Source organism: Spermophilus citellus (assembly GCF_964194105.1).
Source record: "Spermophilus citellus genome assembly, chromosome: 8".
Classification (NCBI taxonomy): Eukaryota; Metazoa; Chordata; class Mammalia; order Rodentia; family Sciuridae; genus Spermophilus; species Spermophilus citellus.
Window position 1 is genome coordinate 153597008 of NC_138189.1, and position 27680 is coordinate 153624687.

A 27680-nucleotide genomic window follows, 5' to 3' on the forward strand; every position below is an offset into this window, starting at 1 on the left:
AAATCATCATGAGGCGCGGGAAAATTGAACAACAACTCCGAGACAGGATTAGTCCATTCATTGGCGGGAACAGTCTGGGCAGGGGTGATTGGTCACTCCTAAGCGGGGTACACATTTAAACTGATTGATTTGGGGGCCTAGATGCTTACGTGCCGAGCTACTTGGAGCCCTTAGCTATTAAACAACCAGGGGACCAGGAGAAATATTTACTGGGCAGTTCAGGTATTGTCCTAACAGCTACAGGGATTACAGGTTCCGGGGGTAGCAGAGGAATTTTAACAATACCTAGTCTTTACTTTTTAGCCCCGGCCTTGCCATTTAGAAACTTTACAATGCCCGGTCTTTTACACTTTAAGTCAGACTTTTGCAGCTTAGAATCAGCTTAGAAATTTTACCTTTACACCACGCTCTGGACGCCAGTCTGTCCGAGTTGGAGGAGACGGGCGCTGAATGGCTCCAGAGGACCTGGGCTGGGGTCTTCACGGGGCGAAAGCCACGACAGAGTTGTGTACTGGCGAGGCACGGGCCCCGGGGCCTGGTCCAGCTCCTCCTTTCTCAGCAAGGAGAGGTCGGGGTCCCGAACACACGGGAGCACCGAGGTTCCACAGGCCCTCCTTGTTGTGACCAGGAAGGTGGCCAAGGTCCCGGAGGCGCGAGTGGGAGATGCCACCGTGGGCCACCCCCCGGGTGTGAGCGGGCCACTCCTGGCTGTGACCTCACAGGGGCCAGCATTGTGAGGGACTTGAGCCAGCGGGGATTTAAGGCCCGGCCGAGGCCGGGAGCTTGTCCACAAGCACAGGAAGCTCTAGGCAGTGACCTGTGGGACTCCCGTAGTTAGCGCGTTTGGTGGTTGGTGGTTTGGTGGTTCTGGTTGCGGTCTCGGGTTGGTTCTTTGATTTGGGGCTTTCTGTTGGGCTTTGTTGTGTTAGTTCTGCTTGTGTTCTTTGCTTTGTTTGTTGTGTTTGTTTTTAGCCAGCGGCCTTAGTGGGCGTGGGGCCGAGGATGTCTAGAGAGAGCAGTGAGCGTAGCGGGGTGCGGAGGGTGTGGCGGGACCTCGCGGCCAGCTCCTCCTTGGAGGAAGCCCTCACGGGCCGCTATGAGCCCCTGGGGGTCGTCGGGCAGGGCAGCTTTGCCAAGGTCTTCCTGGCCCGACACATCCTGACGGGGACGAAGGTGGCCGTGAAAGTCCTGCGGAAGGGGGCGGGGGGCACCTTGTCCTGGGTCTTGTCGGAGCTGGACATCATGAAGGGCTTGGAGCACCCGCACGTGGTGCAGCTGCTGGAGATCGTGCAGACCCCCGGCACTGCCTTCGTGGTGATGGAGCACATGGCTGGGGGCCAGCTGGGCCAGCACATCCCGGAGGTCGTGGGCCTGTGGGAGGACGAGGCCCGCACGCTGTTCGGGCAGGTGGCCAGCGCCGTGGGCTACTGCCACGCGCAGGGCATCGCGCACCGGGACGTGAAGGCGGACAACGTGCTGCTGGATGCCGCGGGCCGCGCCAAGCTGTGCGACTTCGGCCTGGCCTGCAGGTTCAGGGCCGGAGAGAAGCTGGGCCTGCTCTGCGGCACCGTGGCCTACTGGGCCCCGGAGCTGCACCGGCGAGAGCCCTACGACGGCCCCGCGGTGGACGTCTGGAGCCTGGGTGTCCTCCTGGTCCTCATGCTCACGGGCTGCGTCCCGTTCACCGGGGACAGCTATGCGCAGGCCAAGGAGCAGGTGCTGCAGGCCAGGTACCACCTCCCGTTCCACCTGTCCGACGAGGCGCAAAGCCTGGTGTCCTGGATGCTGACCCTGGAGCCCGCGCACAGGCCCACGCTGCAGCAGATCCTGGGGCACCCGTGGCTGAGCCAGGATGGGGAACGCTGCCCGAGTCCTCCCGCTGAGCTGCTCCCCAAGCGCCCGGACACCTCCATCCTGCTGGCCATGCTGGACCTGGGCTACGGGCTGCAGGAGACCTGGGTGTCGGTGGCGACGCGCCAGTTCAACGAGGCCATGGCCACCTACCTCCTGCTGGGCCACCAGGAAACCCGGGGGGCGGGCTGCCAGGTGCGGCTGCAGATACCTGGGCAGCCACAGGTGGGCCCTTGCCCGTCCCTGTCCATCCCCTCCAGCTTGACTCTGGGCCCAAGGTGGGGCGTCAGCAGGCCGGCCATTCGCTCCTGGCCCCCCTCGGCCTGTGAGCAGCAGCAGCAGCAGCAGCAGCAGCAGCCGCCTGAGGAGCTCAAGCCTTCAGGGCAGGTGGGCAGCAGGAGAGCCAGCCTGCCCGCCATCATGCTGTGCAGCCTGTCGGCCAGCGTCCCTACTGCAGGCCCCACGGCCCCTCTGCCCGGGTCCTCCCAGGCCCTGGCACCGGATCCAAGCTCCAACTCCACCGAGCAACCCCCTGCTGGCACCAGGACCCCTGGCCTGAGCCGTGACACCGCCAGGGGATGGAGGGGAGTGTTCCGGGGGATGGCCACCTGTCTGGCGAGGCTGTGCTGCTGCGTGCAGGCCCCCAGGACCGGCTCCGGACGCTCCAACAGAGTGGCTCCCGCAGCTGGAGGGCCAGCGCCACCACCACCACCACCACCCAGGGACCCCCCGGGGCCTGCCCCCACCAGAGGTCAGGCCCTCAGAAGATTCTTCAAAAACAGAGTGGCTCCCGCAGCTGGAGGGCCAGCGCCACCACCACCACCACCACCCAGGGACCCCCCGGGACCTGCCCCCACCAGAGGGCAGGCCTTCAGAAGATTCTTCAAAAACAGAGTGGCTCCCTGACTATCGCCCAGCTGAGACGCCCACGGAGCCAAGTAGGTGGAGCGGTGCTGCCTTTGGTCTCACGTGTGCCTTGATGAGTGTCATTTCAAAGGATGGATGGACACCCTCTGCCCTTGGGGGGTGCCACCAGGGTTAGGTCGACCGCGGTGCCACAGGGTGGGCGACTCTGACTCCTAGCCCCTCTCTGTGTCCACAGACAGGTGGCACGGGGTCTCCCTCACGAGGGCCAGCTGCTGGAGTGAGAAGTGCAACCTGCCCTGGCCGCGGCCTCCCGGACCCCTCAGGCAGGAGGACACCGGGACACCAGTGGGCCCCTGCGCCCCACCCGGATCCCACGTCAGGGACTTCTCCTCGGACACGTGCCCCGGCCCTGCTCTCCTCTGCTCTCTCTCCCACCCTCTGGGGCAGAGATGCTTCCCAATAAGCTCTTCATCCATTCCCGAGTCCCACGGATCTTGGAATAAATTGGGTGCTCCGTGGGGATCAGCTGTTGCGTTCCTTGGCCGCCTCCTGGCAGCAGTGGGAGAGTGGGTGGTGGTGTCACAGTGGGGAAGGTGTAAGGGAGCAGTGACCACAGAGCCCTCTGGAGGTCCCCAAGGGCAACACGTGATCCAGAGTGGTCCCAGGGGAGGAGACTCTGACTGAGGGGAGGAGGCTGGGTGGGGGGCGGGGAGAAAGGCAGACCTTGTGCCTGACCTGACACTGATGGTGCCCGGTCACCACATTCGGAAGTGAACCATGGACAGGAGGAGCCACCGGCCCAAGCCCATCCTGGGGTGACACCCAGATTGGCATGAGGAGGGCCCCGTGTCACAGATTCCGGGGGCAGTCAGGGTAGAGCTGTGGGTGCCTCCCCTAGAGAGGCTTGGGGGCTGCTGCTTGCTCCCTCCTCTGAATGTACCTGCCAGGGGCTGGCTCTTGGCCTGGTGAAGCTTTATCCTCTCTAGGTCTTTGGCTGTGCGGGACCGTCCCTGTGAGCGTCCTGACCCAGGGACGGGCCCTTCAGCCTGCCACCCCGAGCTCCCCAGGGCTGCTGAGCAGGGAGCAGGACCACCTGGCGGGGGAGCTGGGGCGCAGGTGTGGGCAGGGGAGGGTGTGTGGCCAGAGCCCCCAGCCCGCAGGAGTGGAGGGCTGGCTGGGAGGAGCTGTTTTCTGGGTCTAGTGTTTGGAGTGAACCTTTCAATTCCCATCCCTTCGACTCGGGGTGTGGGCTCTGTCCCCCATTCTTTGCCATCTCTGTGGGGTTTCCATTTGACGTGGGTCAGAGATCCCAGTCTGATGTGAATGGAGGGCAGCCTCCCTTCCATCCTGTACTAGGTGCGGACCCCACCCCCTCCCCCTGGGTCTCTGATGTCACAGAGCCACCCGTGTGTTCCTGGTGGGTTTGGTACCGCAGACCCTCCACGGAGTCTTCTGAATTGGTCCCTTCCCCGTGGACAAGAATCGTGAGGCCAGCTTTTGTACTTGCCAGGAACAGACCTTTCCAGAGACCCTGTGTCTTCACCCATCTCTGAGTCCCTGCCTAAGGTCGTTCAGTCCACCACCAGGGACTCCTCTCGTGAAGGGCAGGTGCAGGGGAGACCGAGCCCCTTGCCTTTGGTTTCCCAGGGCCGTGGTTGGAGGAGTGTGTTTCTCCAAAAGTGCTGCTGAGACTCCCCTCCCTTTGAGGGTGTGGAGTTTTGGTCCTTCAGGAGGGTGAGGCCCTGGGGCCCTGGCTCCCCGAGGGGATGTGCGCCTCAGGGCTGGACCTCCTCTGGCCGGCAACTAGGCCCTGGTTCTACCCTCTGCACCACACGTGGTCGCGCTTGGTCTCAGGTGTGCTCATGCACACACCCACCCCCCACCCCCCCACACAGAGACACACAGAGACAGACACAGACACAGACATGTCACGGAGGGCAAGGTGGTGACTGCCTTTCTACTTGTGGGTTGGGGAGGCCGAGCAGGGGCATTGCCAGTTCAAGACCTGCCTAGGCAAGGGTGTGAGATCCTTCGTCGAAGACAGTAGAAAGGGCTGGGAAAGTGGCTCAGGAGTCGAGCGCTGGCCCCAGGGGCTTGGGCAGCCAGGTAGGGCCGCAGATGCATGGGCAGCCACAGGTGGGGCCTTTTCCGTCCCTGTCCGTCCCCTCCAGCTTGGCTCTGGGCCCAAGGTGGGGCGTCAACACGCCCGCCATTCACTCCTGGCCCCTCTCGGCCTGTGAGCAGCAGCAGCAGCATCAGCCTGAGGAGCACAAGCTTTCAGGGCAGGTCTCCATAACTAGAACCAAGGAGGAAAGAAGGGAGGAGAGCGGGGAAAGGGACTGAAGGGGTGAGCCCAGTCCTCGGCCCTTTCAGCCGTGTGGTGTGGGGACACGGCAACAAGGTCCCTCGCTGGAAGGAGAGAGCGAGACCTCCCTGGACACCCGGCCTCCTGGTGCCTGACACGTGGACGCCTCAGGTCCCAGAGGGGGGAGCCGTCAGTCTGTGAGGTTCCAAAGGAGCCAGCCCAGGCTCTGTGGACAGAGCAGCGGAAGGGACCGGGGCATCAGGGACGCCTCCGTCTCTCTGCACCCCAGGATGGGCACCTGCTGGCCCTAGGGTTCTTGGCTGGCAGGTTCGGCCTTCATCCCTGGAAGGAGACCCACCCTCCTCTCTCTCTCCTGTGGGCTGCAGGAAGGGTTCTGGCGAGTGACCTGATAGGACCTTGTGGGGCAGTGACGAGGCAGGTGCCCGCCCTGGCCCCCACATCTCACTGAGGTCGGGAATGTGGTCCTGGGGCTCAGGGGGCAGAGCGACCCGCGACAGCGTCCTGGCGTGAGTGGACTGCTACCACTGTAAGGGTCCGGCGGAGCATCGGAGAAAGAGACCACACAAGAGACTGGCTCCATGCAATTGGCAAAAGGGGATTTATTAATTCAGCATGCTGAGGTTCCAGGCTCACTCAGGAAGATAGAGCAGCCCAGAGCCCAGAGCAGAGGTCAAGCAGAGCTTAAGTACACTTTTTCGAGAGGGCGGGGGGCTTTGCATACATCAGAACAAATCATCATGAGGCGCGGGAAAATTGAACAACAACTCCGAGACAGGATTAGTCCATTCATTGGCGGGAACAGTCTGGGCAGGGGTGATTGGTCACTCCTAAGCGGGGTACACATTTAAACTGATTGATTTGGGGGCCTAGATGCTTACGTGCCGAGCTACTTGGAGCCCTTAGCTATTAAACAACCAGGGGACCAGGAGAAATATTTACTGGGCAGTTCAGGTATTGTCCTAACAGCTACAGGGATTACAGGTTCCGGGGGTAGCAGAGGAATTTTAACAATACCTAGTCTTTACTTTTTAGCCCCGGCCTTGCCATTTAGAAACTTTACAATGCCCGGTCTTTTACACTTTAAGTCAGACTTTTGCAGCTTAGAATCAGCTTAGAAATTTTACCTTTACACCACGCTCTGGACGCCAGTCTGTCCGAGTTGGAGGAGACGGGCGCTGAATGGCTCCAGAGGACCTGGGCTGGGGTCTTCACGGGGCGAAAGCCACGACAGAGTTGTGTACTGGCGAGGCACGGGCCCCGGGGCCTGGTCCAGCTCCTCCTTTCTCAGCAAGGAGAGGTCGGGGTCCCGAACACACGGGAGCACCGAGGTTCCACAGGCCCTCCTTGTTGTGACCAGGAAGGTGGCCAAGGTCCCGGAGGCGCGAGTGGGAGATGCCACCGTGGGCCACCCCCCGGGTGTGAGCGGGCCACTCCTGGCTGTGACCTCACAGGGGCCAGCATTGTGAGGGACTTGAGCCAGCGGGGATTTAAGGCCCGGCCGAGGCCGGGAGCTTGTCCACAAGCACAGGAAGCTCTAGGCAGTGACCTGTGGGACTCCCGTAGTTAGCGCGTTTGGTGGTTGGTGGTTTGGTGGTTCTGGTTGCGGTCTCGGGTTGGTTCTTTGATTTGGGGCTTTCTGTTGGGCTTTGTTGTGTTAGTTCTGCTTGTGTTCTTTGCTTTGTTTGTTGTGTTTGTTTTTAGCCAGCGGCCTTAGTGGGCGTGGGGCCGAGGATGTCTAGAGAGAGCAGTGAGCGTAGCGGGGTGCGGAGGGTGTGGCGGGACCTCGCGGCCAGCTCCTCCTTGGAGGAAGCCCTCACGGGCCGCTATGAGCCCCTGGGGGTCGTCGGGCAGGGCAGCTTTGCCAAGGTCTTCCTGGCCCGACACATCCTGACGGGGACGAAGGTGGCCGTGAAAGTCCTGCGGAAGGGGGCGGGGGGCACCTTGTCCTGGGTCTTGTCGGAGCTGGACATCATGAAGGGCTTGGAGCACCCGCACGTGGTGCAGCTGCTGGAGATCGTGCAGACCCCCGGCACTGCCTTCGTGGTGATGGAGCACATGGCTGGGGGCCAGCTGGGCCAGCACATCCCGGAGGTCGTGGGCCTGTGGGAGGACGAGGCCCGCACGCTGTTCGGGCAGGTGGCCAGCGCCGTGGGCTACTGCCACGCGCAGGGCATCGCGCACCGGGACGTGAAGGCGGACAACGTGCTGCTGGATGCCGCGGGCCGCGCCAAGCTGTGCGACTTCGGCCTGGCCTGCAGGTTCAGGGCCGGAGAGAAGCTGGGCCTGCTCTGCGGCACCGTGGCCTACTGGGCCCCGGAGCTGCACCGGCGAGAGCCCTACGACGGCCCCGCGGTGGACGTCTGGAGCCTGGGTGTCCTCCTGGTCCTCATGCTCACGGGCTGCGTCCCGTTCACCGGGGACAGCTATGCGCAGGCCAAGGAGCAGGTGCTGCAGGCCAGGTACCACCTCCCGTTCCACCTGTCCGACGAGGCGCAAAGCCTGGTGTCCTGGATGCTGACCCTGGAGCCCGCGCACAGGCCCACGCTGCAGCAGATCCTGGGGCACCCGTGGCTGAGCCAGGATGGGGAACGCTGCCCGAGTCCTCCCGCTGAGCTGCTCCCCAAGCGCCCGGACACCTCCATCCTGCTGGCCATGCTGGACCTGGGCTACGGGCTGCAGGAGACCTGGGTGTCGGTGGCGACGCGCCAGTTCAACGAGGCCATGGCCACCTACCTCCTGCTGGGCCACCAGGAAACCCGGGGGGCGGGCTGCCAGGTGCGGCTGCAGATACCTGGGCAGCCACAGGTGGGCCCTTGCCCGTCCCTGTCCATCCCCTCCAGCTTGACTCTGGGCCCAAGGTGGGGCGTCAGCAGGCCGGCCATTCGCTCCTGGCCCCCCTCGGCCTGTGAGCAGCAGCAGCAGCAGCAGCAGCAGCAGCCGCCTGAGGAGCTCAAGCCTTCAGGGCAGGTGGGCAGCAGGAGAGCCAGCCTGCCCGCCATCATGCTGTGCAGCCTGTCGGCCAGCGTCCCTACTGCAGGCCCCACGGCCCCTCTGCCCGGGTCCTCCCAGGCCCTGGCACCGGATCCAAGCTCCAACTCCACCGAGCAACCCCCTGCTGGCACCAGGACCCCTGGCCTGAGCCGTGACACCGCCAGGGGATGGAGGGGAGTGTTCCGGGGGATGGCCACCTGTCTGGCGAGGCTGTGCTGCTGCGTGCAGGCCCCCAGGACCGGCTCCGGACGCTCCAACAGAGTGGCTCCCGCAGCTGGAGGGCCAGCGCCACCACCACCACCACCACCCAGGGACCCCCCGGGGCCTGCCCCCACCAGAGGTCAGGCCCTCAGAAGATTCTTCAAAAACAGAGTGGCTCCCGCAGCTGGAGGGCCAGCGCCACCACCACCACCACCACCCAGGGACCCCCCGGGACCTGCCCCCACCAGAGGGCAGGCCTTCAGAAGATTCTTCAAAAACAGAGTGGCTCCCTGACTATCGCCCAGCTGAGACGCCCACGGAGCCAAGTAGGTGGAGCGGTGCTGCCTTTGGTCTCACGTGTGCCTTGATGAGTGTCATTTCAAAGGATGGATGGACACCCTCTGCCCTTGGGGGGTGCCACCAGGGTTAGGTCGACCGCGGTGCCACAGGGTGGGCGACTCTGACTCCTAGCCCCTCTCTGTGTCCACAGACAGGTGGCACGGGGTCTCCCTCACGAGGGCCAGCTGCTGGAGTGAGAAGTGCAACCTGCCCTGGCCGCGGCCTCCCGGACCCCTCAGGCAGGAGGACACCGGGACACCAGTGGGCCCCTGCGCCCCACCCGGATCCCACGTCAGGGACTTCTCCTCGGACACGTGCCCCGGCCCTGCTCTCCTCTGCTCTCTCTCCCACCCTCTGGGGCAGAGATGCTTCCCAATAAGCTCTTCATCCATTCCCGAGTCCCACGGATCTTGGAATAAATTGGGTGCTCCGTGGGGATCAGCTGTTGCGTTCCTTGGCCGCCTCCTGGCAGCAGTGGGAGAGTGGGTGGTGGTGTCACAGTGGGGAAGGTGTAAGGGAGCAGTGACCACAGAGCCCTCTGGAGGTCCCCAAGGGCAACACGTGATCCAGAGTGGTCCCAGGGGAGGAGACTCTGACTGAGGGGAGGAGGCTGGGTGGGGGGCGGGGAGAAAGGCAGACCTTGTGCCTGACCTGACACTGATGGTGCCCGGTCACCACATTCGGAAGTGAACCATGGACAGGAGGAGCCACCGGCCCAAGCCCATCCTGGGGTGACACCCAGATTGGCATGAGGAGGGCCCCGTGTCACAGATTCCGGGGGCAGTCAGGGTAGAGCTGTGGGTGCCTCCCCTAGAGAGGCTTGGGGGCTGCTGCTTGCTCCCTCCTCTGAATGTACCTGCCAGGGGCTGGCTCTTGGCCTGGTGAAGCTTTATCCTCTCTAGGTCTTTGGCTGTGCGGGACCGTCCCTGTGAGCGTCCTGACCCAGGGACGGGCCCTTCAGCCTGCCACCCCGAGCTCCCCAGGGCTGCTGAGCAGGGAGCAGGACCACCTGGCGGGGGAGCTGGGGCGCAGGTGTGGGCAGGGGAGGGTGTGTGGCCAGAGCCCCCAGCCCGCAGGAGTGGAGGGCTGGCTGGGAGGAGCTGTTTTCTGGGTCTAGTGTTTGGAGTGAACCTTTCAATTCCCATCCCTTCGACTCGGGGTGTGGGCTCTGTCCCCCATTCTTTGCCATCTCTGTGGGGTTTCCATTTGACGTGGGTCAGAGATCCCAGTCTGATGTGAATGGAGGGCAGCCTCCCTTCCATCCTGTACTAGGTGCGGACCCCACCCCCTCCCCCTGGGTCTCTGATGTCACAGAGCCACCCGTGTGTTCCTGGTGGGTTTGGTACCGCAGACCCTCCACGGAGTCTTCTGAATTGGTCCCTTCCCCGTGGACAAGAATCGTGAGGCCAGCTTTTGTACTTGCCAGGAACAGACCTTTCCAGAGACCCTGTGTCTTCACCCATCTCTGAGTCCCTGCCTAAGGTCGTTCAGTCCACCACCAGGGACTCCTCTCGTGAAGGGCAGGTGCAGGGGAGACCGAGCCCCTTGCCTTTGGTTTCCCAGGGCCGTGGTTGGAGGAGTGTGTTTCTCCAAAAGTGCTGCTGAGACTCCCCTCCCTTTGAGGGTGTGGAGTTTTGGTCCTTCAGGAGGGTGAGGCCCTGGGGCCCTGGCTCCCCGAGGGGATGTGCGCCTCAGGGCTGGACCTCCTCTGGCCGGCAACTAGGCCCTGGTTCTACCCTCTGCACCACACGTGGTCGCGCTTGGTCTCAGGTGTGCTCATGCACACACCCACCCCCCACCCCCCCACACAGAGACACACAGAGACAGACACAGACACAGACATGTCACGGAGGGCAAGGTGGTGACTGCCTTTCTACTTGTGGGTTGGGGAGGCCGAGCAGGGGCATTGCCAGTTCAAGACCTGCCTAGGCAAGGGTGTGAGATCCTTCGTCGAAGACAGTAGAAAGGGCTGGGAAAGTGGCTCAGGAGTCGAGCGCTGGCCCCAGGGGCTTGGGCAGCCAGGTAGGGCCGCAGATGCATGGGCAGCCACAGGTGGGGCCTTTTCCGTCCCTGTCCGTCCCCTCCAGCTTGGCTCTGGGCCCAAGGTGGGGCGTCAACACGCCCGCCATTCACTCCTGGCCCCTCTCGGCCTGTGAGCAGCAGCAGCAGCATCAGCCTGAGGAGCACAAGCTTTCAGGGCAGGTCTCCATAACTAGAACCAAGGAGGAAAGAAGGGAGGAGAGCGGGGAAAGGGACTGAAGGGGTGAGCCCAGTCCTCGGCCCTTTCAGCCGTGTGGTGTGGGGACACGGCAACAAGGTCCCTCGCTGGAAGGAGAGAGCGAGACCTCCCTGGACACCCGGCCTCCTGGTGCCTGACACGTGGACGCCTCAGGTCCCAGAGGGGGGAGCCGTCAGTCTGTGAGGTTCCAAAGGAGCCAGCCCAGGCTCTGTGGACAGAGCAGCGGAAGGGACCGGGGCATCAGGGACGCCTCCGTCTCTCTGCACCCCAGGATGGGCACCTGCTGGCCCTAGGGTTCTTGGCTGGCAGGTTCGGCCTTCATCCCTGGAAGGAGACCCACCCTCCTCTCTCTCTCCTGTGGGCTGCAGGAAGGGTTCTGGCGAGTGACCTGATAGGACCTTGTGGGGCAGTGACGAGGCAGGTGCCCGCCCTGGCCCCCACATCTCACTGAGGTCGGGAATGTGGTCCTGGGGCTCAGGGGGCAGAGCGACCCGCGACAGCGTCCTGGCGTGAGTGGACTGCTACCACTGTAAGGGTCCGGCGGAGCATCGGAGAAAGAGACCACACAAGAGACTGGCTCCATGCAATTGGCAAAAGGGGATTTATTAATTCAGCATGCTGAGGTTCCAGGCTCACTCAGGAAGATAGAGCAGCCCAGAGCCCAGAGCAGAGGTCAAGCAGAGCTTAAGTACACTTTTTCGAGAGGGCGGGGGGCTTTGCATACATCAGAACAAATCATCATGAGGCGCGGGAAAATTGAACAACAACTCCGAGACAGGATTAGTCCATTCATTGGCGGGAACAGTCTGGGCAGGGGTGATTGGTCACTCCTAAGCGGGGTACACATTTAAACTGATTGATTTGGGGGCCTAGATGCTTACGTGCCGAGCTACTTGGAGCCCTTAGCTATTAAACAACCAGGGGACCAGGAGAAATATTTACTGGGCAGTTCAGGTATTGTCCTAACAGCTACAGGGATTACAGGTTCCGGGGGTAGCAGAGGAATTTTAACAATACCTAGTCTTTACTTTTTAGCCCCGGCCTTGCCATTTAGAAACTTTACAATGCCCGGTCTTTTACACTTTAAGTCAGACTTTTGCAGCTTAGAATCAGCTTAGAAATTTTACCTTTACACCACGCTCTGGACGCCAGTCTGTCCGAGTTGGAGGAGACGGGCGCTGAATGGCTCCAGAGGACCTGGGCTGGGGTCTTCACGGGGCGAAAGCCACGACAGAGTTGTGTACTGGCGAGGCACGGGCCCCGGGGCCTGGTCCAGCTCCTCCTTTCTCAGCAAGGAGAGGTCGGGGTCCCGAACACACGGGAGCACCGAGGTTCCACAGGCCCTCCTTGTTGTGACCAGGAAGGTGGCCAAGGTCCCGGAGGCGCGAGTGGGAGATGCCACCGTGGGCCACCCCCCGGGTGTGAGCGGGCCACTCCTGGCTGTGACCTCACAGGGGCCAGCATTGTGAGGGACTTGAGCCAGCGGGGATTTAAGGCCCGGCCGAGGCCGGGAGCTTGTCCACAAGCACAGGAAGCTCTAGGCAGTGACCTGTGGGACTCCCGTAGTTAGCGCGTTTGGTGGTTGGTGGTTTGGTGGTTCTGGTTGCGGTCTCGGGTTGGTTCTTTGATTTGGGGCTTTCTGTTGGGCTTTGTTGTGTTAGTTCTGCTTGTGTTCTTTGCTTTGTTTGTTGTGTTTGTTTTTAGCCAGCGGCCTTAGTGGGCGTGGGGCCGAGGATGTCTAGAGAGAGCAGTGAGCGTAGCGGGGTGCGGAGGGTGTGGCGGGACCTCGCGGCCAGCTCCTCCTTGGAGGAAGCCCTCACGGGCCGCTATGAGCCCCTGGGGGTCGTCGGGCAGGGCAGCTTTGCCAAGGTCTTCCTGGCCCGACACATCCTGACGGGGACGAAGGTGGCCGTGAAAGTCCTGCGGAAGGGGGCGGGGGGCACCTTGTCCTGGGTCTTGTCGGAGCTGGACATCATGAAGGGCTTGGAGCACCCGCACGTGGTGCAGCTGCTGGAGATCGTGCAGACCCCCGGCACTGCCTTCGTGGTGATGGAGCACATGGCTGGGGGCCAGCTGGGCCAGCACATCCCGGAGGTCGTGGGCCTGTGGGAGGACGAGGCCCGCACGCTGTTCGGGCAGGTGGCCAGCGCCGTGGGCTACTGCCACGCGCAGGGCATCGCGCACCGGGACGTGAAGGCGGACAACGTGCTGCTGGATGCCGCGGGCCGCGCCAAGCTGTGCGACTTCGGCCTGGCCTGCAGGTTCAGGGCCGGAGAGAAGCTGGGCCTGCTCTGCGGCACCGTGGCCTACTGGGCCCCGGAGCTGCACCGGCGAGAGCCCTACGACGGCCCCGCGGTGGACGTCTGGAGCCTGGGTGTCCTCCTGGTCCTCATGCTCACGGGCTGCGTCCCGTTCACCGGGGACAGCTATGCGCAGGCCAAGGAGCAGGTGCTGCAGGCCAGGTACCACCTCCCGTTCCACCTGTCCGACGAGGCGCAAAGCCTGGTGTCCTGGATGCTGACCCTGGAGCCCGCGCACAGGCCCACGCTGCAGCAGATCCTGGGGCACCCGTGCCTGAGCCAGGATGGGGAACGCTGCCCGAGTCCTCCCGCTGAGCTGCTCCCCAAGCGCCCGGACACCTCCATCCTGCTGGCCATGCTGGACCTGGGCTACGGGCTGCAGGAGACCTGGGTGTCGGTGGCGACGCGCCAGTTCAACGAGGCCATGGCCACCTACCTCCTGCTGGGCCACCAGGAAACCCGGGGGGCGGGCTGCCAGGTGCGGCTGCAGATACCTGGGCAGCCACAGGTGGGCCCTTGCCCGTCCCTGTCCATCCCCTCCAGCTTGACTCTGGGCCCAAGGTGGGGCGTCAGCAGGCCGGCCATTCGCTCCTGGCCCCCCTCGGCCTGTGAGCAGCAGCAGCAGCAGCAGCAGCAGCAGCCGCCTGAGGAGCTCAAGCCTTCAGGGCAGGTGGGCAGCAGGAGAGCCAGCCTGCCCGCCATCATGCTGTGCAGCCTGTCGGCCAGCGTCCCTACTGCAGGCCCCACGGCCCCTCTGCCCGGGTCCTCCCAGGCCCTGGCACCGGATCCAAGCTCCAACTCCACCGAGCAACCCCCTGCTGGCACCAGGACCCCTGGCCTGAGCCGTGACACCGCCAGGGGATGGAGGGGAGTGTTCCGGGGGATGGCCACCTGTCTGGCGAGGCTGTGCTGCTGCGTGCAGGCCCCCAGGACCGGCTCCGGACGCTCCAACAGAGTGGCTCCCGCAGCTGGAGGGCCAGCGCCACCACCACCACCACCACCCAGGGACCCCCCGGGGCCTGCCCCCACCAGAGGTCAGGCCCTCAGAAGATTCTTCAAAAACAGAGTGGCTCCCGCAGCTGGAGGGCCAGCGCCACCACCACCACCACCACCCAGGGACCCCCCGGGACCTGCCCCCACCAGAGGGCAGGCCTTCAGAAGATTCTTCAAAAACAGAGTGGCTCCCTGACTATCGCCCAGCTGAGACGCCCACGGAGCCAAGTAGGTGGAGCGGTGCTGCCTTTGGTCTCACGTGTGCCTTGATGAGTGTCATTTCAAAGGATGGATGGACACCCTCTGCCCTTGGGGGGTGCCACCAGGGTTAGGTCGACCGCGGTGCCACAGGGTGGGCGACTCTGACTCCTAGCCCCTCTCTGTGTCCACAGACAGGTGGCACGGGGTCTCCCTCACGAGGGCCAGCTGCTGGAGTGAGAAGTGCAACCTGCCCTGGCCGCGGCCTCCCGGACCCCTCAGGCAGGAGGACACCGGGACACCAGTGGGCCCCTGCGCCCCACCCGGATCCCACGTCAGGGACTTCTCCTCGGACACGTGCCCCGGCCCTGCTCTCCTCTGCTCTCTCTCCCACCCTCTGGGGCAGAGATGCTTCCCAATAAGCTCTTCATCCATTCCCGAGTCCCACGGATCTTGGAATAAATTGGGTGCTCCGTGGGGATCAGCTGTTGCGTTCCTTGGCCGCCTCCTGGCAGCAGTGGGAGAGTGGGTGGTGGTGTCACAGTGGGGAAGGTGTAAGGGAGCAGTGACCACAGAGCCCTCTGGAGGTCCCCAAGGGCAACACGTGATCCAGAGTGGTCCCAGGGGAGGAGACTCTGACTGAGGGGAGGAGGCTGGGTGGGGGGCGGGGAGAAAGGCAGACCTTGTGCCTGACCTGACACTGATGGTGCCCGGTCACCACATTCGGAAGTGAACCATGGACAGGAGGAGCCACCGGCCCAAGCCCATCCTGGGGTGACACCCAGATTGGCATGAGGAGGGCCCCGTGTCACAGATTCCGGGGGCAGTCAGGGTAGAGCTGTGGGTGCCTCCCCTAGAGAGGCTTGGGGGCTGCTGCTTGCTCCCTCCTCTGAATGTACCTGCCAGGGGCTGGCTCTTGGCCTGGTGAAGCTTTATCCTCTCTAGGTCTTTGGCTGTGCGGGACCGTCCCTGTGAGCGTCCTGACCCAGGGACGGGCCCTTCAGCCTGCCACCCCGAGCTCCCCAGGGCTGCTGAGCAGGGAGCAGGACCACCTGGCGGGGGAGCTGGGGCGCAGGTGTGGGCAGGGGAGGGTGTGTGGCCAGAGCCCCCAGCCCGCAGGAGTGGAGGGCTGGCTGGGAGGAGCTGTTTTCTGGGTCTAGTGTTTGGAGTGAACCTTTCAATTCCCATCCCTTCGACTCGGGGTGTGGGCTCTGTCCCCCATTCTTTGCCATCTCTGTGGGGTTTCCATTTGACGTGGGTCAGAGATCCCAGTCTGATGTGAATGGAGGGCAGCCTCCCTTCCATCCTGTACTAGGTGCGGACCCCACCCCCTCCCCCTGGGTCTCTGATGTCACAGAGCCACCCGTGTGTTCCTGGTGGGTTTGGTACCGCAGACCCTCCACGGAGTCTTCTGAATTGGTCCCTTCCCCGTGGACAAGAATCGTGAGGCCAGCTTTTGTACTTGCCAGGAACAGACCTTTCCAGAGACCCTGTGTCTTCACCCATCTCTGAGTCCCTGCCTAAGGTCGTTCAGTCCACCACCAGGGACTCCTCTCGTGAAGGGCAGGTGCAGGGGAGACCGAGCCCCTTGCCTTTGGTTTCCCAGGGCCGTGGTTGGAGGAGTGTGTTTCTCCAAAAGTGCTGCTGAGACTCCCCTCCCTTTGAGGGTGTGGAGTTTTGGTCCTTCAGGAGGGTGAGGCCCTGGGGCCCTGGCTCCCCGAGGGGATGTGCGCCTCAGGGCTGGACCTCCTCTGGCCGGCAACTAGGCCCTGGTTCTACCCTCTGCACCACACGTGGTCGCGCTTGGTCTCAGGTGTGCTCATGCACACACCCACCCCCCACCCCCCCACACAGAGACACACAGAGACAGACACAGACACAGACATGTCACGGAGGGCAAGGTGGTGACTGCCTTTCTACTTGTGGGTTGGGGAGGCCGAGCAGGGGCATTGCCAGTTCAAGACCTGCCTAGGCAAGGGTGTGAGATCCTTCGTCGAAGACAGTAGAAAGGGCTGGGAAAGTGGCTCAGGAGTCGAGCGCTGGCCCCAGGGGCTTGGGCAGCCAGGTAGGGCCGCAGATGCATGGGCAGCCACAGGTGGGGCCTTTTCCGTCCCTGTCCGTCCCCTCCAGCTTGGCTCTGGGCCCAAGGTGGGGCATCAACACGCCCGCCATTCACTCCTGGCCCCTCTCGGCCTGTGAGCAGCAGCAGCAGCATCAGCCTGAGGAGCACAAGCTTTCAGGGCAGGTCTCCATAACTAGAACCAAGGAGGAAAGAAGGGAGGAGAGCGGGGAAAGGGACTGAAGGGGTGAGCCCAGTCCTCGGCCCTTTCAGCCGTGTGGTGTGGGGACACGGCAACAAGGTCCCTCGCTGGAAGGAGAGAGCGAGACCTCCCTGGACACCCGGCCTCCTGGTGCCTGACACGTGGACGCCTCAGGTCCCAGAGGGGGGAGCCGTCAGTCTGTGAGGTTCCAAAGGAGCCAGCCCAGGCTCTGTGGACAGAGCAGCGGAAGGGACCGGGGCATCAGGGACGCCTCCGTCTCTCTGCACCCCAGGATGGGCACCTGCTGGCCCTAGGGTTCTTGGCTGGCAGGTTCGGCCTTCATCCCTGGAAGGAGACCCACCCTCCTCTCTCTCTCCTGTGGGCTGCAGGAAGGGTTCTGGCGAGTGACCTGATAGGACCTTGTGGGGCAGTGACGAGGCAGGTGCCCGCCCTGGCCCCCACATCTCACTGAGGTCGGGAATGTGGTCCTGGGGCTCAGGGGGCAGAGCGACCCGCGACAGCGTCCTGGCGTGAGTGGACTGCTACCACTGTAAGGGTCCGGCGGAGCATCGGAGAAAGAGACCACACAAGAGACTGGCTCCATGCAATTGGCAAAAGGGGATTTATTAATTCAGCATGCTGAGGTTCCAGGCTCACTCAGGAAGATAGAGCAGCCCAGAGCCCAGAGCAGAGGTCAAGCAGAGCTTAAGTACACTTTTTCGAGAGGGCGGGGGGCTTTGCATACATCAGAACAAATCATCATGAGGCGCGGGAAAATTGAACAACAACTCCGAGACAGGATTAGTCCATTCATTGGCGGGAACAGTCTGGGCAGGGGTGATTGGTCACTCCTAAGCGGGGTACACATTTAAACTGATTGATTTGGGGGCCTAGATGCTTACGTGCCGAGCTACTTGGAGCCCTTAGCTATTAAACAACCAGGGGACCAGGAGAAATATTTACTGGGCAGTTCAGGTATTGTCCTAACAGCTACAGGGATTACAGGTTCCGGGGGTAGCAGAGGAATTTTAACAATACCTAGTCTTTACTTTTTAGCCCCGGCCTTGCCATTTAGAAACTTTACAATGCCCGGTCTTTTACACTTTAAGTCAGACTTTTGCAGCTTAGAATCAGCTTAGAAATTTTACCTTTACACCACGCTCTGGACGCCAGTCTGTCCGAGTTGGAGGAGACGGGCGCTGAATGGCTCCAGAGGACCTGGGCTGGGGTCTTCACGGGGCGAAAGCCACGACAGAGTTGTGTACTGGCGAGGCACGGGCCCCGGGGCCTGGTCCAGCTCCTCCTTTCTCAGCAAGGAGAGGTCGGGGTCCCGAACACACGGGAGCACCGAGGTTCCACAGGCCCTCCTTGTTGTGACCAGGAAGGTGGCCAAGGTCCCGGAGGCGCGAGTGGGAGATGCCACCGTGGGCCACCCCCCGGGTGTGAGCGGGCCACTCCTGGCTGTGACCTCACAGGGGCCAGCATTGTGAGGGACTTGAGCCAGCGGGGATTTAAGGCCCGGCCGAGGCCGGGAGCTTGTCCACAAGCACAGGAAGCTCTAGGCAGTGACCTGTGGGACTCCCGTAGTTAGCGCGTTTGGTGGTTGGTGGTTTGGTGGTTCTGGTTGCGGTCTCGGGTTGGTTCTTTGATTTGGGGCTTTCTGTTGGGCTTTGTTGTGTTAGTTCTGCTTGTGTTCTTTGCTTTGTTTGTTGTGTTTGTTTTTAGCCAGCGGCCTTAGTGGGCGTGGGGCCGAGGATGTCTAGAGAGAGCAGTGAGCGTAGCGGGGTGCGGAGGGTGTGGCGGGACCTCGCGGCCAGCTCCTCCTTGGAGGAAGCCCTCACGGGCCGCTATGAGCCCCTGGGGGTCGTCGGGCAGGGCAGCTTTGCCAAGGTCTTCCTGGCCCGACACATCCTGACGGGGACGAAGGTGGCCGTGAAAGTCCTGCGGAAGGGGGCGGGGGGCACCTTGTCCTGGGTCTTGTCGGAGCTGGACATCATGAAGGGCTTGGAGCACCCGCACGTGGTGCAGCTGCTGGAGATCGTGCAGACCCCCGGCACTGCCTACGTGGTGATGGAGCACATGGCTGGGGGCCAGCTGGGCCAGCACATCCCGGAGGTCGTGGGCCTGTGGGAGGACGAGGCCCGCACGCTGTTCGGGCAGGTGGCCAGCGCCGTGGGCTACTGCCACGCGCAGGGCATCGCGCACCGGGACGTGAAGGCGGACAACGTGCTGCTGGATGCCGCGGGCCGCGCCAAGCTGTGCGACTTCGGCCTGGCCTGCAGGTTCAGGGCCGGAGAGAAGCTGGGCCTGCTCTGCGGCACCGTGGCCTACTGGGCCCCGGAGCTGCACCGGCGAGAGCCCTACGACGGCCCCGCGGTGGACGTCTGGAGCCTGGGTGTCCTCCTGGTCCTCATGCTCACGGGCTGCGTCCCGTTCACCGGGGACAGCTATGCGCAGGCCAAGGAGCAGGTGCTGCAGGCCAGGTACCACCTCCCGTTCCACCTGTCCGACGAGGCGCAAAGCCTGGTGTCCTGGATGCTGACCCTGGAGCCCGCGCACAGGCCCACGCTGCAGCAGATCCTGGGGCACCCGTGCCTGAGCCAGGATGGGGAACGCTGCCCGAGTCCTCCCGCTGAGCTGCTCCCCAAGCGCCCGGACACCTCCATCCTGCTGGCCATGCTGGACCTGGGCTACGGGCTGCAGGAGACCTGGGTGTCGGTGGCGACGCGCCAGTTCAACGAGGCCATGGCCACCTACCTCCTGCTGGGCCACCAGGAAACCCGGGGGGCGGGCTGCCAGGTGCGGCTGCAGATACCTGGGCAGCCACAGGTGGGCCCTTGCCCGTCCCTGTCCATCCCCTCCAGCTTGACTCTGGGCCCAAGGTGGGGCGTCAGCAGGCCGGCCATTCGCTCCTGGCCCCCCTCGGCCTGTGAGCAGCAGCAGCAGCAGCAGCAGCAGCAGCCGCCTGAGGAGCTCAAGCCTTCAGGGCAGGTGGGCAGCAGGAGAGCCAGCCTGCCCGCCATCATGCTGTGCAGCCTGTCGGCCAGCGTCCCTACTGCAGGCCCCACGGCCCCTCTGCCCGGGTCCTCCCAGGCCCTGGCACCGGATCCAAGCTCCAACTCCACCGAGCAACCCCCTGCTGGCACCAGGACCCCTGGCCTGAGCCGTGACACCGCCAGGGGATGGAGGGGAGTGTTCCGGGGGATGGCCACCTGTCTGGCGAGGCTGTGCTGCTGCGTGCAGGCCCCCAGGACCGGCTCCGGACGCTCCAACAGAGTGGCTCCCGCAGCTGGAGGGCCAGCGCCACCACCACCACCACCACCCAGGGACCCCCCGGGGCCTGCCCCCACCAGAGGTCAGGCCCTCAGAAGATTCTTCAAAAACAGAGTGGCTCCCGCAGCTGGAGGGCCAGCGCCACCACCACCACCACCACCCAGGGACCCCCCGGGACCTGCCCCCACCAGAGGGCAGGCCTTCAGAAGATTCTTCAAAAACAGAGTGGCTCCCTGACTATCGCCCAGCTGAGACGCCCACGGAGCCAAGTAGGTGGAGCGGTGCTGCCTTTGGTCTCACGTGTGCCTTGATGAGTGTCATTTCAAAGGATGGATGGACACCCTCTGCCCTTGGGGGGTGCCACCAGGGTTAGGTCGACCGCGGTGCCACAGGGTGGGCGACTCTGACTCCTAGCCCCTCTCTGTGTCCACAGACAGGTGGCACGGGGTCTCCCTCACGAGGGCCAGCTGCTGGAGTGAGAAGTGCAACCTGCCCTGGCCGCGGCCTCCCGGACCCCTCAGGCAGGAGGACACCGGGACACCAGTGGGCCCCTGCGCCCCACCCGGATCCCACGTCAGGGACTTCTCCTCGGACACGTGCCCCGGCCCTGCTCTCCTCTGCTCTCTCTCCCACCCTCTGGGGCAGAGATGCTTCCCAATAAGCTCTTCATCCATTCCCGAGTCCCACGGATCTTGGAATAAATTGGGTGCTCCGTGGGGATCAGCTGTTGCGTTCCTTGGCCGCCTCCTGGCAGCAGTGGGAGAGTGGGTGGTGGTGTCACAGTGGGGAAGGTGTAAGGGAGCAGTGACCACAGAGCCCTCTGGAGGTCCCCAAGGGCAACACGTGATCCAGAGTGGTCCCAGGGGAGGAGACTCTGACTGAGGGGAGGAGGCTGGGTGGGGGGCGGGGAGAAAGGCAGACCTTGTGCCTGACCTGACACTGATGGTGCCCGGTCACCACATTCGGAAGTGAACCATGGACAGGAGGAGCCACCGGCCCAAGCCCATCCTGGGGTGACACCCAGATTGGCATGAGGAGGGCCCCGTGTCACAGATTCCGGGGGCAGTCAGGGTAGAGCTGTGGGTGCCTCCCCCAGAGAGGCTTGGGGGCTGCGGCTTGCTCCCTCCTCTGAATGTACCTGCCAGGGGCTGGCTCTTGGCCTGGTGAAGCTTTATCCTCTCTAGGTCTTTGGCTGTGCGGGACCGTCCCTGTGAGCGTCCTGACCCAGGGACGGGCCCTTCAGCCTGCCACCCCGAGCTCCCCAGGGCTGCTGAGCAGGGAGCAGGACCACCTGGCGGGGGAGCTGGGGCGCAGGTGTGGGCAGGGGAGGGTGTGTGGCCAGAGCCCCCAGCCCGCAGGAGTGGAGGGCTGGCTGGGAGGAGCTGTTTTCTGGGTCTAGTGTTTGGAGTGAACCTTTCAATTCCCATCCCTTCGACTCGGGGTGTGGGCTCTGTCCCCCATTCTTTGCCATCTCTGTGGGGTTTCCATTTGACGTGGGTCAGAGATCCCAGTCTGATGTGAATGGAGGGCAGCCTCCCTTCCATCCTGTACTAGGTGCGGACCCCACCCCCTCCCCCTGGGTCTCTGATGTCACAGAGCCACCCGTGTGTTCCTGGTGGGTTTGGTACCGCAGACCCTCCACGGAGTCTTCTGAATTGGTCCCTTCCCCGTGGACAAGAATCGTGAGGCCAGCTTTTGTACTTGCCAGGAACAGACCTTTCCAGAGACCCTGTGTCTTCACCCATCTCTGAGTCCCTGCCTAAGGTCGTTCAGTCCACCACCAGGGACTCCTCTCGTGAAGGGCAGGTGCAGGGGAGACCGAGCCCCTTGCCTTTGGTTTCCCAGGGCCGTGGTTGGAGGAGTGTGTTTCTCCAAAAGTGCTGCTGAGACTCCCCTCCCTTTGAGGGTGTGGAGTTTTGGTCCTTCAGGAGGGTGAGGCCCTGGGGCCCTGGCTCCCCGAGGGGATGTGCGCCTCAGGGCTGGACCTCCTCTGGCCGGCAACTAGGCCCTGGTTCTACCCTCTGCACCACACGTGGTCGCGCTTGGTCTCAGGTGTGCTCATGCACACACCCACCCCCCACCCCCCCACACAGAGACACACAGAGACAGACACAGACACAGACATGTCACGGAGGGCAAGGTGGTGACTGCCTTTCTACTTGTGGGTTGGGGAGGCCGAGCAGGGGCATTGCCAGTTCAAGACCTGCCTAGGCAAGGGTGTGAGATCCTTCGTCGAAGACAGTAGAAAGGGCTGGGAAAGTGGCTCAGGAGTCGAGCGCTGGCCCCAGGGGCTTGGGCAGCCAGGTAGGGCCGCAGATGCATGGGCAGCCACAGGTGGGGCCTTTTCCGTCCCTGTCCGTCCCCTCCAGCTTGGCTCTGGGCCCAAGGTGGGGCGTCAACACGCCCGCCATTCACTCCTGGCCCCTCTCGGCCTGTGAGCAGCAGCAGCAGCATCAGCCTGAGGAGCACAAGCTTTCAGGGCAGGTCTCCATAACTAGAACCAAGGAGGAAAGAAGGGAGGAGAGCGGGGAAAGGGACTGAAGGGGTGAGCCCAGTCCTCGGCCCTTTCAGCCGTGTGGTGTGGGGACACGGCAACAAGGTCCCTCGCTGGAAGGAGAGAGCGAGACCTCCCTGGACACCCGGCCTCCTGGTGCCTGACACGTGGACGCCTCAGGTCCCAGAGGGGGGAGCCGTCAGTCTGTGAGGTTCCAAAGGAGCCAGCCCAGGCTCTGTGGACAGAGCAGCGGAAGGGACCGGGGCATCAGGGACGCCTCCGTCTCTCTGCACCCCAGGATGGGCACCTGCTGGCCCTAGGGTTCTTGGCTGGCAGGTTCGGCCTTCATCCCTGGAAGGAGACCCACCCTCCTCTCTCTCTCCTGTGGGCTGCAGGAAGGGTTCTGGCGAGTGACCTGATAGGACCTTGTGGGGCAGTGACGAGGCAGGTGCCCGCCCTGGCCCCCACATCTCACTGAGGTCGGGAATGTGGTCCTGGGGCTCAGGGGGCAGAGCGACCCGCGACAGCGTCCTGGCGTGAGTGGACTGCTACCACTGTAAGGGTCCGGCGGAGCATCGGAGAAAGAGACCACACAAGAGACTGGCTCCATGCAATTGGCAAAAGGGGATTTATTAATTCAGCATGCTGAGGTTCCAGGCTCACTCAGGAAGATAGAGCAGCCCAGAGCCCAGAGCAGAGGTCAAGCAGAGCTTAAGTACACTTTTTCGAGAGGGCGGGGGGCTTTGCATACATCAGAACAAATCATCATGAGGCGCGGGAAAATTGAACAACAACTCCGAGACAGGATTAGTCCATTCATTGGCGGGAACAGTCTGGGCAGGGGTGATTGGTCACTCCTAAGCGGGGTACACATTTAAACTGATTGATTTGGGGGCCTAGATGCTTACGTGCCGAGCTACTTGGAGCCCTTAGCTATTAAACAACCAGGGGACCAGGAGAAATATTTACTGGGCAGTTCAGGTATTGTCCTAACAGCTACAGGGATTACAGGTTCCGGGGGTAGCAGAGGAATTTTAACAATACCTAGTCTTTACTTTTTAGCCCCGGCCTTGCCATTTAGAAACTTTACAATGCCCGGTCTTTTACACTTTAAGTCAGACTTTTGCAGCTTAGAATCAGCTTAGAAATTTTACCTTTACACCACGCTCTGGACGCCAGTCTGTCCGAGTTGGAGGAGACGGGCGCTGAATGGCTCCAGAGGACCTGGGCTGGGGTCTTCACGGGGCGAAAGCCACGACAGAGTTGTGTACTGGCGAGGCACGGGCCCCGGGGCCTGGTCCAGCTCCTCCTTTCTCAGCAAGGAGAGGTCGGGGTCCCGAACACACGGGAGCACCGAGGTTCCACAGGCCCTCCTTGTTGTGACCAGGAAGGTGGCCAAGGTCCCGGAGGCGCGAGTGGGAGATGCCACCGTGGGCCACCCCCCGGGTGTGAGCGGGCCACTCCTGGCTGTGACCTCACAGGGGCCAGCATTGTGAGGGACTTGAGCCAGCGGGGATTTAAGGCCCGGCCGAGGCCGGGAGCTTGTCCACAAGCACAGGAAGCTCTAGGCAGTGACCTGTGGGACTCCCGTAGTTAGCGCGTTTGGTGGTTGGTGGTTTGGTGGTTCTGGTTGCGGTCTCGGGTTGGTTCTTTGATTTGGGGCTTTCTGTTGGGCTTTGTTGTGTTAGTTCTGCTTGTGTTCTTTGCTTTGTTTGTTGTGTTTGTTTTTAGCCAGCGGCCTTAGTGGGCGTGGGGCCGAGGATGTCTAGAGAGAGCAGTGAGCGTAGCGGGGTGCGGAGGGTGTGGCGGGACCTCGCGGCCAGCTCCTCCTTGGAGGAAGCCCTCACGGGCCGCTATGAGCCCCTGGGGGTCGTCGGGCAGGGCAGCTTTGCCAAGGTCTTCCTGGCCCGACACATCCTGACGGGGACGAAGGTGGCCGTGAAAGTCCTGCGGAAGGGGGCGGGGGGCACCTTGTCCTGGGTCTTGTCGGAGCTGGACATCATGAAGGGCTTGGAGCACCCGCACGTGGTGCAGCTGCTGGAGATCGTGCAGACCCCCGGCACTGCCTTCGTGGTGATGGAGCACATGGCTGGGGGCCAGCTGGGCCAGCACATCCCGGAGGTCGTGGGCCTGTGGGAGGACGAGGCCCGCACGCTGTTCGGGCAGGTGGCCAGCGCCGTGGGCTACTGCCACGCGCAGGGCATCGCGCACCGGGACGTGAAGGCGGACAACGTGCTGCTGGATGCCGCGGGCCGCGCCAAGCTGTGCGACTTCGGCCTGGCCTGCAGGTTCAGGGCCGGAGAGAAGCTGGGCCTGCTCTGCGGCACCGTGGCCTACTGGGCCCCGGAGCTGCACCGGCGAGAGCCCTACGACGGCCCCGCGGTGGACGTCTGGAGCCTGGGTGTCCTCCTGGTCCTCATGCTCACGGGCTGCGTCCCGTTCACCGGGGACAGCTATGCGCAGGCCAAGGAGCAGGTGCTGCAGGCCAGGTACCACCTCCCGTTCCACCTGTCCGACGAGGCGCAAAGCCTGGTGTCCTGGATGCTGACCCTGGAGCCCGCGCACAGGCCCACGCTGCAGCAGATCCTGGGGCACCCGTGGCTGAGCCAGGATGGGGAACGCTGCCCGAGTCCTCCCGCTGAGCTGCTCCCCAAGCGCCCGGACACCTCCATCCTGCTGGCCATGCTGGACCTGGGCTACGGGCTGCAGGAGACCTGGGTGTCGGTGGCGACGCGCCAGTTCAACGAGGCCATGGCCACCTACCTCCTGCTGGGCCACCAGGAAACCCGGGGGGCGGGCTGCCAGGTGCGGCTGCAGATACCTGGGCAGCCACAGGTGGGCCCTTGCCCGTCCCTGTCCATCCCCTCCAGCTTGACTCTGGGCCCAAGGTGGGGCGTCAGCAGGCCGGCCATTCGCTCCTGGCCCCCCTCGGCCTGTGAGCAGCAGCAGCAGCAGCAGCAGCAGCAGCCGCCTGAGGAGCTCAAGCCTTCAGGGCAGGTGGGCAGCAGGAGAGCCAGCCTGCCCGCCATCATGCTGTGCAGCCTGTCGGCCAGCGTCCCTACTGCAGGCCCCACGGCCCCTCTGCCCGGGTCCTCCCAGGCCCTGGCACCGGATCCAAGCTCCAACTCCACCGAGCAACCCCCTGCTGGCACCAGGACCCCTGGCCTGAGCCGTGACACCGCCAGGGGATGGAGGGGAGTGTTCCGGGGGATGGCCACCTGTCTGGCGAGGCTGTGCTGCTGCGTGCAGGCCCCCAGGACCGGCTCCGGACGCTCCAACAGAGTGGCTCCCGCAGCTGGAGGGCCAGCGCCACCACCACCACCACCACCCAGGGACCCCCCGGGGCCTGCCCCCACCAGAGGTCAGGCCCTCAGAAGATTCTTCAAAAACAGAGTGGCTCCCGCAGCTGGAGGGCCAGCGCCACCACCACCACCACCACCCAGGGACCCCCCGGGACCTGCCCCCACCAGAGGGCAGGCCTTCAGAAGATTCTTCAAAAACAGAGTGGCTCCCTGACTATCGCCCAGCTGAGACGCCCACGGAGCCAAGTAGGTGGAGCGGTGCTGCCTTTGGTCTCACGTGTGCCTTGATGAGTGTCATTTCAAAGGATGGATGGACACCCTCTGCCCTTGGGGGGTGCCACCAGGGTTAGGTCGACCGCGGTGCCACAGGGTGGGCGACTCTGACTCCTAGCCCCTCTCTGTGTCCACAGACAGGTGGCACGGGGTCTCCCTCACGAGGGCCAGCTGCTGGAGTGAGAAGTGCAACCTGCCCTGGCCGCGGCCTCCCGGACCCCTCAGGCAGGAGGACACCGGGACACCAGTGGGCCCCTGCGCCCCACCCGGATCCCACGTCAGGGACTTCTCCTCGTACATGTGCCCCGGCCCTGCTCTCCTCTGCTCTCTCTCCCACCCTCTGGGGCAGAGATGCTTCCCAATAAGCTCTTCATCCATTCCCGAGTCCCACGGATCTTGGAATAAATTGGGTGCTCCGTGGGGATCAGCTGTTGCGTTCCTTGGCCGCCTCCTGGCAGCAGTGGGAGAGTGGGTGGTGGTGTCACAGTGGGGAAGGTGTAAGGGAGCAGTGACCACAGAGCCCTCTGGAGGTCCCCAAGGGCAACACGTGATCCAGAGTGGTCCCAGGGGAGGAGACTCTGACTGAGGGGAGGAGGCTGGGTGGGGGGCGGGGAGAAAGGCAGACCTTGTGCCTGACCTGACACTGATGGTGCCCGGTCACCACATTCGGAAGTGAACCATGGACAGGAGGAGCCACCGGCCCAAGCCCATCCTGGGGTGACACCCAGATTGGCATGAGGAGGGCCCCGTGTCACAGATTCCGGGGGCAGTCAGGGTAGAGCTGTGGGTGCCTCCCCTAGAGAGGCTTGGGGGCTGCTGCTTGCTCCCTCCTCTGAATGTACCTGCCAGGGGCTGGCTCTTGGCCTGGTGAAGCTTTATCCTCTCTAGGTCTTTGGCTGTGCGGGACCGTCCCTGTGAGCGTCCTGACCCAGGGACGGGCCCTTCAGCCTGCCACCCCGAGCTCCCCAGGGCTGCTGAGCAGGGAGCAGGACCACCTGGCGGGGGAGCTGGGGCGCAGGTGTGGGCAGGGGAGGGTGTGTGGCCAGAGCCCCCAGCCCGCAGGAGTGGAGGGCTGGCTGGGAGGAGCTGTTTTCTGGGTCTAGTGTTTGGAGTGAACCTTTCAATTCCCATCCCTTCGACTCGGGGTGTGGGCTCTGTCCCCCATTCTTTGCCATCTCCGTGGGGTTTCCATTTGACGTGGGTCAGAGATCCCAGTCTGATGTGAATGGAGGGCAGCCTCCCTTCCATCCTGTACTAGGTGCGGACCCCACCCCCTCCCCCTGGGTCTCTGATGTCACAGAGCCACCCGTGTGTTCCTGGTGGGTTTGGTACCGCAGACCCTCCACGGAGTCTTCTGAATTGGTCCCTTCCCCGTGGACAAGAATCGTGAGGCCAGCTTTTGTACTTGCCAGGAACAGACCTTTCCAGAGACCCTGTGTCTTCACCCATCTCTGAGTCCCTGCCTAAGGTCGTTCAGTCCACCACCAGGGACTCCTCTCGTGAAGGGCAGGTGCAGGGGAGACCGAGCCCCTTGCCTTTGGTTTCCCAGGGCCGTGGTTGGAGGAGTGTGTTTCTCCAAAAGTGCTGCTGAGACTCCCCTCCTTTGAGGGTGTGGTGTTGTGGTCCTTCAGGAGGGTGAGGCCCTGGGGCCCTGGCTCCCCAAGGGGATGTGCGCCTCAGGGCTGGACCTCCTCTGGCCGGCAACTAGGCCCTGGTTCTACCCTCTGCACCACACGTGGTCGCGCTTGGTCTCAGGTGTGCTCATGCACACA

General features: G+C 63.3%; 5 protein-coding genes across 5 annotated transcripts; all 5 read left to right on the forward strand.

Annotated features, from left to right (window-relative positions):
* Positions 1–1002: 1002 nt before the first annotated feature.
* Positions 1003–2757, forward strand: LOC308654746 (sperm motility kinase 2B-like; the record flags this gene model as incomplete). The annotated part of the gene is made up of 1 exon (XM_081304394.1): positions 1003–2757. The coding sequence occupies one exon, from the start codon at positions 1003–1005 to the stop codon at positions 2755–2757; it is 1755 nt and encodes a 584-aa protein (XP_081160520.1).
* Positions 2758–6775: 4018 nt separating this feature from the next.
* LOC308654747 (sperm motility kinase 2B-like) lies at positions 6776–8530 on the forward strand (the record flags this gene model as incomplete). The annotated part of the gene is made up of 1 exon (XM_081304395.1): positions 6776–8530. The coding sequence occupies one exon, from the start codon at positions 6776–6778 to the stop codon at positions 8528–8530; it is 1755 nt and encodes a 584-aa protein (XP_081160521.1).
* A 4018-nt stretch (positions 8531–12548) lies between these two features.
* Positions 12549–14303, forward strand: LOC308654748 (sperm motility kinase 2B-like; the record flags this gene model as incomplete). Its single annotated transcript, XM_081304396.1, has 1 exon — positions 12549–14303. One exon carries the CDS (start codon positions 12549–12551, stop codon positions 14301–14303), a length of 1755 nt encoding a protein of 584 aa, XP_081160522.1.
* A 4018-nt stretch (positions 14304–18321) lies between these two features.
* On the forward strand, positions 18322–20076 carry LOC308654749 (sperm motility kinase 2B-like; the record flags this gene model as incomplete). The annotated part of the gene is made up of 1 exon (XM_081304397.1): positions 18322–20076. The coding sequence occupies one exon, from the start codon at positions 18322–18324 to the stop codon at positions 20074–20076; it is 1755 nt and encodes a 584-aa protein (XP_081160523.1).
* Positions 20077–24094: 4018 nt separating this feature from the next.
* Positions 24095–25849, forward strand: LOC308654750 (sperm motility kinase 2B-like; the record flags this gene model as incomplete). Its single annotated transcript, XM_081304398.1, has 1 exon — positions 24095–25849. One exon carries the CDS (start codon positions 24095–24097, stop codon positions 25847–25849), a length of 1755 nt encoding a protein of 584 aa, XP_081160524.1.
* Between the last annotated feature and the right edge of the window lie 1831 nt (positions 25850–27680).